Here is an 11,678-nt window from a genome sequence, read left to right on the forward strand (position 1 = left end):
TGAGCAGGGCCATCTACCTGAAGGGGTTTGTGTTTTATCTACCTTCCTACTTATTAGGATTTTGGTTTTTGCTAGGTTGACTCTAAGGCCCTTCGATTCTAGTCCTTGCTTCCACACCTTAAACTTCTCCTCTAGTTCTGATAGTGACCTGTCTTGAATTCCTCCGTGATCGCCTGGAGGACTATGATAAATAGGAGGGGGCTGAGGACGTAACCTTGGTGAACCCCTACCTCTACCTGGAATTCATTACTGTACTCATTTCCAACCTTCACCTTACTGACAGCATCTCTGTACATGGCTCGCACAGCTCTCACTAACCATTCTTCTATCCCAAGTTTCCTCATTGACCTGCCTTTGTAGTGAGAACAAGTGTTGTTGCATTAAAAAATTATTAAGTTTTGTTTGTATATGTAGCGACCATGTAATTATTGACTCCCCACACTAATTTGTTGCAATTGGCTAAAATATCGATCAGTTATAGAACCCTCTGTTGTAATTCATTAAATGTTGTGTGGGAATTGGATTGAAAGTCCAATCATGTTTTGCATAATATATTTCAAGTGACAAATTTTGTATGTGTTCTGGAACCCACATTTTACCACGAGAGAGGTGAGAACAGTCATTGAAGCAAATTGCAGGAACCAGCCATGCAGAGAAGAATTGGCACACAACAAAGACATACAACTAAACTTAATCACCAGGATGATGGAGAAACGACAACCCTTCAGAACTTGTTAATGTTTTCATTGTGTCCAAACTACTGTACAAATTTTATGAAGCAATAAAGACTCAATGTTTCAAGATTGCCTTTCTTATTAATTCATATTCATCAAACACGTAACATGATATTGAACAATGAGATACATGCACACTTTGTGAAATTATATAAGAGGTTACCATTTCTGCTCCTAAAATAGATCTTTTAAAATTTGTAAAGATTTTCGATAAACACCCTGATGAATTTCTGGGTGTGCATGGAGGTTATGGCTATGGCTCCAGAAATGAAGAGGGGACAAGGTTACTGGAGTTTTGTGAAGCTCATGGCTTACTGGTCTGCAACACCAACTTCAGAGCATCTGCCAACCATCTGATCATTTATCAGTCTGGTGGCACACCAGCTAGGTCAACAATATCCTCACCAGACACAAGGACAGATATATGCTAGTAAATGCAAAATTTTTTCCAGGGGAAGAATGTATAATGTAATATAGGCTGTGGTTAGTGACTTCAGAGTTAGGACCTGAAGGATTCAGTGACAAGCCAATGTGAAAAGGAAGTTATGGAAGATCAAGGATCCTTCAAACAAATAGAAATTTAGAGATGTTCTTAATGAAGCCTTTGATGAGAAGAAGGAAGAGATAGAAGCATATGATGTGGAGGACAACTGGAAGTTCCTATGGGACAATCTACTGAGGGCAACAGGCCAAGTCCGTGGTTGGGGCAAAGTCTTTGCCACAGATTCAGAAAGCTTTTACCTCTGTTGACAACCAAAGGATTCTTTCTCTGCATACGAACTTCAATTCTACATGGTAGTGAGACATGGGTCCTGAATGCAGAGAGCATGTGAAAGCTAGAGAGGAATGAGGTTAGTATGCTCTGACAGAGTGTTAGTGTATTGAGAGAGAAGCTAGGCATAAGAGGATTTAGATGTAGTGTGCAAGAAAAGACTGCACTGGTTTGGTCATGTAATGCGGATGGATGCTGAAAGTTCCATAAAGAAGTGCCATTCACTCAAAGTGGATGAAACTAATGGAAGAGGGAGACTCAGGAAGACATGGGACAAAGTACTGAAGGATGACCTCAGAATGCTGAACCTTTCAGATGAGATGAAAAAGGACCAAAATACCTGGTGCCTTGCTGTACTGTACTTAAGAAGACCTGTCCTCCACAGCATAAGTTTTAAGGTCGCATCCCCTGGAGAAGAGGATTGGCTTGCAAGAGTCCTGTACTAGTGCCATGTAAAAAGCACTCATGTCAGTTCCATGTTAAAAGCACTTGTACCAGTGCCACATGAAAACACTCAGCACATACTGTATAGTGATTGGCATTGGGAAGGGTATCCAGCTGTTGATACCAAGCCAAACTAGACTGGAACCTGGTGCAGCTTCCCAGCTCTGGTCAAACTTTCCAACCCATGTCAGCATGGAAAACAGACGTTAAAGGATGATGATGATTTCATCAGTTTCACTGCCTGAGCCTTCTTTCTTTCCTTCTCCCTCTCAGTGTTCCTTAGCTTGCAGAGGTGTTTCTTAACATCATTATAGAGCAATTTTAACTGTCTTTTTTTTCTCACACCTGCCTCAATCCACCTACTCCTCAAAGATTTCTTCCATAAGGTAACTGTTCTTGCTATTGCCTCCTTTTACATTTTTTTTGTTGTTTCTACTTGGTGTGTCAAACATTTCCTCACCAATATTATAGATTGAATTATGGCAGTGAGCTGACTATTAGCATGCTGGGCAAGATGCTTAGTGGCATTTCATCCATCTCTATATTTTGAGTTCAAATTCTGCCAAGGTCAAGTTTGTCTTTCATCTTTTTGGAGTCTATAAAATAAATACCAGTTGAGCACTGGAGTTGATGTAATCAACTTCTCCCTCCCCTTGAAACTGTTGGCCGTTGCCAAATTGAAACCAATATTATACATTGGATTGGCAAATATCTGGTGCTCTTAATGATAAAATGCTTTTGATTTATTAAAGGAATAGATAGATAAATTTAATAAAAAACGACTATATGTATATATATATATGATACATATAGTTACATACGTTGTTATATACTCTGTGAAGCTCCTTCACGAAACCTGTAGTTTTAATGTTATAAGTTACCTCCCTGGCCCCAGCAGACAAAATGGAAAAGGTACTGCCCCTGTGGAGGGAGATGCACTGAAACAGCCACTCTGAGTCACAGGGCTCACACTTGCTGACACTCATCTCCACCTTGATAGCAGTGAATAGGGACATGTTCCAGGGGCCAAGAATGTCAGAAGTCTCCACCACCACAGGCTTGACCATAAACCCGTTGGAGAGTGACCGATACTTGGACAGCTTGCCTTTCTCAGCTTGATTAGCAGCAGAGCCTGGGCTGGTAGCTGACTGTGCCAAGTTGCTGTTGGAGAAGGTGTCACAGCATGTCACTTCCCAGATGAGGGCCCTGCAACCACAGAAGAGGAAAATTGTCATACTGTTTAGCCTTTTACCATCCCCTTCTGGTTTCATTTTGCAGTTTTTGTGTGTTGTGTGCGATTATATTTTTAAAATTAGTAGTTGAGCTAAAACTGATTTTTAAGTTATGTCTATTGAAGAGCTTACTATAACTATGGTTGACTGGAAAATGTCTATCTATCAGTGCTAAGAAATACTTACCTATATTAAAGGTGACTTCGGGGGAGTAGGAGTGTGTGAACCAGATTAGTTTTCCTATTCCTATGTTTCCTTTTCTTTATTATTGGACTGGTGACAGGTGTATAGGTTATTTCCTCGCTAAATCCACTATATTTTAGAGCCTTATTATATACTGGGGCAACGCTATTAAAAATGTCCTTGTTGGAGGAGAGGCTAGAAATTCTTTTGCTAATGTTTCTAATTAAATTTTTAAACACTATGGGGGGATGGCAGGAACCCACATTAATATAACTAAGTCTATTGTTGGGCTTCGTATAAGGTTTATAAATATTCTTATTTAGATCTAAGGATACATCCAAGAAACTGACAACCGTCAGGTTGGCATCTGTAGTTATGCTAAGACCGAAAGTTTGCATCAATTGGATAATGTCCTTCCTAAACCGATCCTGTGCTGGTCCATTGGTATTTGCGGTTAAAGCTAGGGCATCATCTTTGTAAATGGCAAAATATACATCAGGAAGTCTTGCCCAATGTATCAAGTAGGAATAGTCCAATGAGATCGCATATGCCTGCTCCATCATATGACCCCATGCTCACATCGAAAGCACCCTCTGTATCGGTAGTCTTGGCCCACTCTGCATTCTCACTGAAGAGTAAAGTCTTTCTAACATGGAAGATTATGTAGACAGGATAAGGACATACATTGTGTATGTGTGTTTGATAATATATATATATATATCACATTGAATGCACCTGTTCTTGTCCAGTCACTGATGTTAAGCAATGTCATGCCTAGTTAGTATTTAGATGGTCAACTGCTTGGAAAACCTAGGTACTGTAAGCATCTTTTTGAGAAAGTGATTATACTGGCAGTGCCCCAGTATGGCCACACTCTTTGGACAGAAATCCATAAAAGAATATATATCTGTACTTATATGTCTGTGTATGTATACAAATATGTATATAGATATTTTTCTTGAAGTTCATAGAAAATAATTGTAAACAAGACTCAGGAGAATCACAACTTTCCAGCATCTGAGCATTCTTGTTATTATGTTTCTGTTGAAATTTAATGCCTTTTTTTCAATTAAGCTTGAAAACATTAAAGTACTTCATAAAATATATTTGTCATCATAAATCTGATGTCCCCCCCCACTGTTTTAATTCCTATTTTTCATCAACAATTTTAACAAATCAGTTAATAATATTTTCTTGTTCATTGTTCACAACTTTCTGGCAACATTCTACTAGCTTGTCAAAACCTTAATGGTAGAAATCACCTGGGTCTTGACTCAAAGAATTAAAAATTCATCAACCCACATTTTCAGCTCCACATCATTGTTGGAGAATGACCAAAAATGATGATAATCAGAAGAATACAGTGGGTGTGGTAGAACTTCTTAACAGCTCTTGAATAGCATTTTTAGTCAAATTAGTGGTATTGGATGGAGATCACTCTTTCCTCTGCTTCATATTGAAATAGAGACACCATTTTCATCACGTGACAGTACAATAAAGAAATCTCTGTCTCCTCAACTAGCCTGGTGTCAAGTGAGCAGACTGGCAGTGATAGAGGAGTGCTGGCATTTGTCTCTTTGGTTCAGAGCATATGGCATCCAAGCCCTGAATTTTTTAACTTTACCCATTGAATGAAAGTGATATGTCTATCACTTTTATAGTATTATGACAGCATCACAACTGCAGGGCCACTTCTCTAGTGGTTTGGTATGGATCTTCGTGGGTGAGCTCATTCAATTGTTTTTCAATGCAGTGTATAAGTCAGATGGACTACAAAGAATTTGTTAAGTTAAATTTCCCCTCCCTGAAATCTAGAAACCATTTCTTTACGGTTCTTTTAGTAATAATGATTTCTCCATAACAACACAAATGTCTTGGGTGGTTTTGACAGCTTTGGAAGCTTGATTGAAAGTGAAGAGAAGCAGGTGTTGCAAATGCAAATTTGTTTCTACTTGGCATTTTATTGTCATATGTTTGAAAAGAGGTAAAAGTCATTCGAATTTCAATAATGATAAGCAAAAGTTGCTGAGGAAGGCTAAAGTTACTAAAACAAAATCAATAAAAATATTTTTGTGTGCCAATTGAAAGAAACAGTCAAATTTATTTGACAGTCTAATTGTTCACTTTAAAATAGTTTTCTTGTATCATAGAATCAGGGGCAAACTCAGGCTGGTTGGTATCAAAAAGATCAACAAGATTTATATCAGGTACATTTTTGTTTATATCAGGTACATTTTGTTAATATCAGGTACATTTTGTTAATAATTTGTTTCTATTTGTTTGATCTTGTGTAATTCATAGCACCCCTGAAAACATGACTTTGATGCCTACTCACTCAGAACTGACTTAAATTTGAGCAACAGCAAATGATGTTTCTGGATATAAAAGAATGTTATCCTCCACTTTTCTTAGTTTAACATATATAATTTCACACAATATGAAGGTGTAGCTGTAGCCAGTAAATATGTAGACTTCTTATAAGGTTGTATGATGTAATTTTAATAACTACTTACAGAGTAAAGTTCAAATGTTCTGCTAATGATTTATATTTACAGTTTATCAATATAGTATTGTAGTAAATGTCCACTGTTGAATCTCTCCTTTTTAGCTGTTCTCTATATCTCATACTGTTTTCTCTGTTTCAGAATATCAGATGACATTGGAGTAAAAGAAATTTTTACTTAGATACATCATATTCAACAAAAAAGGAAGGTATTACACTGAATCCATATAACCCTGTTTATGTAAATTCTTGGTGAATTACTATCTGGAATCTGTACAGGATTAACTTGGACAAATTTATAGAGTTTGCAGTATCTTTAGATACTGATAAAAACACTGTAAAAATATTAGTTAGGAATAAAGTATGAAAACAAAAAGACATATGATATAATGTGTTGAAAGAAGAAAAATTATGGAAAATGAATTGAGAACCGTGTTAAATGCATAACAGAGTCTAAAATGAATGATCTTCCTGATGTGATGCTGAAAGATACAAGAAAAACATCATTCCATTGTGATATCTGTGATAAGTCATTCTCTCAAAAAGCTAATCTCTTTACTCATAAACGTATTCACATTGGAGAAAAACCATATTGCTGTGATATCTGTGGTAAATCTTTCACTCGAAATAATGTCTTGACTACTCACAGACGCATTCATACAGGAGAAAAGCCATATCATTGTGATATCTGTGGTAAATCATTCTCTCGAACATGTGAAGTAACTACTCACAAACGCATTCATACAGGAGAGAAGCCATATCATTGTGATATTTGTGGTAAATCATTCTCAGAAGGAGGTACCTTAACTAAACACAAACGTATTCATACAGGAGAAAAACCATATTGCTGTGATATCTGTGGTAAATCATTCTCTCGAAGTAATGTCTTAACAACTCACAAATATATTCATACAGGAGAGAAGCCATATCACTGTGAGATCTGTGGTAAATCATTCTCTCGAACAAGTGAATTAACTACTCACAAACGTATTCATACAGGAGAAAAACCATATCACTGTGGTGTCTGTGGTAAATCATTCTCTGAAGGAGGTAACCTAACTAAACACATTCGTATTCATACAGGACAGAAAGCATTTCATTGTGATATCTGTGGTAAATCATTCTTTCAAAGAGTTCACTTAACTTCTCACAGATATATTCATACAGGAGAGAAGCCACATCATTGTGATATCTGTGGAAAATCTTTCTCTGAAAAGAGTCACTTGACTAAACACAATTGTATTCATACTGGAGAGAAACCATATCATTGTGATATCTGTGGCAAATCTTTCTCTCAAACAAGTCAATTAATTATACACAACAGATGTACCCATACAAGAAAGCACCTGTGTCACTGTGAAATCTGTGGTAAATCATTCTCTGAAACAAGTTACCTAGCTTCTCACATACGTGTTCATACAGGAGAGAAGCCATATCATTGTGATGTCTGTGGAAAATCATTCTCTGTAAGAAGTAGTTTAACTACTCACAAACATATTCATACAGGGGAAAAACCATACCACTGTGATGTCTGTGGTAAATTATTCTCAGTAAAAAGTCACTTAACTAAACACAATCGCATTCATACAGGAGAGAAGCCCTACTGCTGTGATATCTGTGGTGTAGCATTCACTCAGACAGGTCATTTAACTACTCACAAGTATATTCATACAGGTGAGAAACCTTATCACTGTGATATCTGTGGTAAATCATTCTCTCAAACAAGTCATTTAACTATTCATAAATATATTCATACAGGGCAGAAACCATATCATTGTGATATCTGTAATAAATCATTCTCTCAAAATAGTGACCTAACTAAACACAAACGTGTTCATACAAGTGAGAAACCATTTCATTGTGATATTTGTGGTAAGTCATTCTCTGAAGGAAGTGTCTTAACTAAACACAAATACATTCATTTACGAGAAAAATCATATCTTGGTGATATATGGTAAATCACTTTGTAGTAAATTAACTTAACCACTAAAGTGTTCATACAAGAGATGAGCCTTATTGTTGTAATGGTATGTTGTCAATCATTTTCTTATAGATATACCTTTACTACTCATGAACATATTCATCCAGGAGAGAAACTGTTACTGGGATATTTGTGGTATAATATTTCTCAAAAAAAAAACAATCACTTAACTATACAAGGTTTTATCAAAATGTATCAGGACTGTTGCTATAAAAAGAAAACTAAATCACATATCAATTTGGCTTTTAATATCCTATGAAGTAGTCTCCTTCTGAAGCCACACACTTCATCCAATATCATTTCCATTAATGGGAGCATTCCAGTAAATCTTTTTTTGGGAATGCCATTTTGCATTCTCTTGCATTTCCTTGATCAAAAAGTATAGTAATGGAGCTAAAGAATGCAGAATGAAGTCACTTCACACAGATTGACCTTGGACTCTGTCAAGCATTCACACTAAGTTATAATGTTCTCATTCACTTCTATTGTTCATAGCAGTGCTTGGAAAATCTCAACCTCTCTGAGCCTGAAGCAAGCACAAATGAGTTAAAGCAATGTGAAGTTTTCTTCAACTACAAGGGCATTGTTCATTATCAGTATGCTCCACCTGGTCAGAAAGTAAACAAGGAGTACTACAGTGACATTTTGCAGCATTTACAGGATGGTGTTCATTGGAAAAGGACAAAATTGCATGTGTTCAATGAGTGACAGTTCCACCATGACAACACACCTGTTCATTCACCGCAGCTTGTCCAGCAGTTTTTGGTCAAGCACAATGTTCCCCAGGTTTGACAACCACCATATTTCCCAGATCTCACCCCTTGTGGCTTTTTCTCTTTCCAAAAAGCAAATCCCATTTGAAAGGGACAAGTTCAAGACATCAAGGAAATTCAAGAGAATGCACTGAGCCAGTTCCTCACTATCCCCAAAAAAGGAGTTCCAGGAATGCTTCCATCAATGGAACTGATACTGGATAAAGTGTGTAGCCTCAGAAGGGGACTAATTCGAAGGAGATTAAATACCCAATTGATATTTGTTGTAGTTTTTGTTTTTATAGCACCAGTCCTAATACTTTTTCATCAGACCTCATATATATGTGTGTGTGAGTGTGTATGAATATGTATTCTCACAAGACAGCAACTCTATCGATGACAAAAATTATTCTATGAAAAATAACTCTTCTATAACCAAGAAAAAAGTATGTGATAAAAAGCTCCCAAAATTATATTTTATATAATCACAATTATATCTACATTTCTAAGGTAACTTGCCGCTCTGATATTTTTAATAACTTATGTATATAATAATGTGTGTATCCTATCAGAGAACAATTCTCATATTTGTTGAAATTTATAGAATTTTATAATATTCTTATTTATAGCATAATTCCTTATAAAGCTGAGTGGTATAATTTGTGAATCGTTATCTTTGTTGGTATATCAATAGCCGTTCTCCTTGTTGATATAGGCTGGACATGTCTGTCATGCAAGATATCACTATATTTCCTCAAACTTTCCTCATCTTCAGTTCTGAAGCCAAGATCTTAGGTTTTTTTGTTTTTTTTTTTTAGTTATTAAGAATATTTACAAAGAATGATAAACAGGATCTCAGTTTTTTTCTCTTTTAACTTGTAACTTTTTTCATCTTAACTCTGAAACCCAATATCTTGAATATTTTTGAGTTAAGAATATTTACACAGAATGATAACTTAAAATTTAAATAAAGCTGGTTTATTCCTAATTTTTCTTTTACTTTCATTTTACATTGTGTCAACACAAACATAAACTATAGAATTTACAAACTTAGTCAATGTATAATAAAAGTTACATATTTCTCTTAATGATCTTTACTAACTGTTCACTCTATAGCTGTACAATTTATTGATAATTAATATTAGAGGTTATACTGCAGTGAATAAAATATAAATAATGGGATAACTATACATTTTAAATTATATACATGTTTAGGAGAGTGGGTTATATATCTTTAGATATACACCTAACTCTCCTACATTAAATTGGAAGAGGACCGAACGCAGAAACTCCAAACTGATCAACAACAACAAATATTTATTGTTCGGTGTAAAAGGTAAACAGCATCTAATTGTCCGGTTTAGAGTAGCCTGAAATGTTGGTTGTACGGTTCTTCGTGCCGGTGTCGTTATAAAGACAACTTGGTTCAACCACATTCAAATGGGAGAGCTTGCTTAGACGTCTTGCTTGGTCGCTGTCTGCCTTGGTAAGAGACAGAATCGAAGCGGGAACGCTTCGATGTTTAAACTCACGCATGCGTGGTTAAAGATTCAGCAATGGCGCCTATGCTTTTTTTGGCGCTAATATGACGTCACTACACATGTAATCTTCTTACTTTCCATCTCCAACTGTTTCTCTGTTTATCTTTCCCATTTCTTTTAATTTTTCCACAGTGAGATATATTAGACTAAAACATAAGCCTCTCTTTGTTTTGCTCTTTCACTCCTGGATTACACCCTAAGTTCTTAATCAGTGCTAAACTCCTGTCTCTTTTTGCCTAAAACAAAAAGAAATCTCAGACTGTCACTGTATCTGTTTGTCCCCCTCCACTCTCTCACACCTTCCTCACTTAGTCAAATTAAATATATTTCCTTATTGAGGTCAAAGAAACAGGTAGATTCAGACAAATAGTCAAAAATGACATTTTCAAAATTAGATGAAGTTTGCAGGCTGCAAAAGATTTGATTATTTCTAGTATCATGGAAGATAGCCCAAAACTCCCCACCTAAAAATTTAATTTAGGAGGCTTTGAAAAGCAATATGGATTCCAGAGATCAATGACTCAAATAGAGAGGAAAAAGAACAAATTTGTTTTTATGCCCTTATCAAGATGTATCCAAGTTTAATGAATGGCATAATAAAATATATAGATAGTGAAGTTTTGGGTAAAGTACTCAAGTTACACGGAGGGCCAGAAAAACTAAGATGATGCTGTGAGGAAGATGATATTTCAGCAATAACTCTAAAGACAACAATGGTAGTCAAGAAACCAAACAAGGTGAAACCAAATTTGTTACCTAGGAATAAAAAGTGAATTGCTCAAAAGCAATCCAAACAATCTGACCAACAGATATAGGCTTGGAAAGAAAGAGTTCAAAAGAAAGGCAGACACAACCCTATCTAAAGAGTACCTGCTGGTCTGAAGACATGAACTGTTATTCTGCCTGCATCAGGCCCAGTAAAAGTTGTGCTGCATGGTCTCACTCTGCCCCCCCCCCCCCCACCACCACCAATAGACAGTAACTTAAACTTTCAAAGTAATTGATGACTCATCAATAAAGAAGGAAATTCCAAACAAAGCAAGTGCTAACAACCTACTTAAGAGTACATGTTGCACACACTGAATTCCATAAAAAGACAATATGGAGATGTGGTGCAAAATGTAGCAACTGAATATCAATGTTTCTTTATGTAGAGCATACTTGGAAGCTAACTTCCAAGATAGATACAGAGTGAAAGCCAAGGATACCTTCATGCATGACCACCAGAAACAATACAGCTTAACCATCACAGCCATCTACCCACCATTATAATAGTACTACTGTTGAACTTCAGAAGACACTTATAACATCATCATCATCATCAACATCATCATCGTTTAACGTCTGCTTTCCATGCTAGCACGGGTTGGACGATTTGACTGAGGACTGGTGAAACCAGATGGCTACACCAGGCTCCAATCTGATTTGGCAGAGTTTCTACAGCTGGATGCCCTTCCTAACGCCAACCACTCAGAGAGTGTAGTAGGTGCTTTTACGTGCCACCGGCACGAAGGCCAGTCAGGCGGTACTGGCAAC

At 36.4% G+C, this 11,678-nt stretch overlaps 1 protein-coding gene across 5 annotated transcripts in view; it reads left to right on the plus strand.

The window, feature by feature from the left end:
- Positions 1-9,628, plus strand: part of LOC106881524 (zinc finger protein 271) — a 14,120-nt gene extending 4,492 nt beyond the window's left edge. For 4 of the 5 annotated variants that reach the window (XM_052967761.1, XM_052967762.1, XM_052967763.1 and 1 more), the window contains one exon: positions 6,011-9,628. In XM_052967761.1, coding sequence (XP_052823721.1) covers positions 6,327-7,826 — 1,500 coding nt within the window. In that variant the 5' untranslated portion in view covers positions 6,011-6,326 and the 3' untranslated portion in view covers positions 7,827-9,628. Of the gene's footprint in view, positions 1-561; positions 1,137-6,010 lie in introns of those variants that run through there. The other variant, XR_008264107.1, reaches the window with a different exon arrangement.
- The last annotated feature ends 2,050 nt before the right edge of the window (positions 9,629-11,678 follow it).

This window comes from Octopus bimaculoides, chromosome 5 (assembly GCF_001194135.2).
Source record: "Octopus bimaculoides isolate UCB-OBI-ISO-001 chromosome 5, ASM119413v2, whole genome shotgun sequence".
NCBI lineage: Eukaryota > Metazoa > Mollusca > Cephalopoda > Octopoda > Octopodidae > Octopus > Octopus bimaculoides.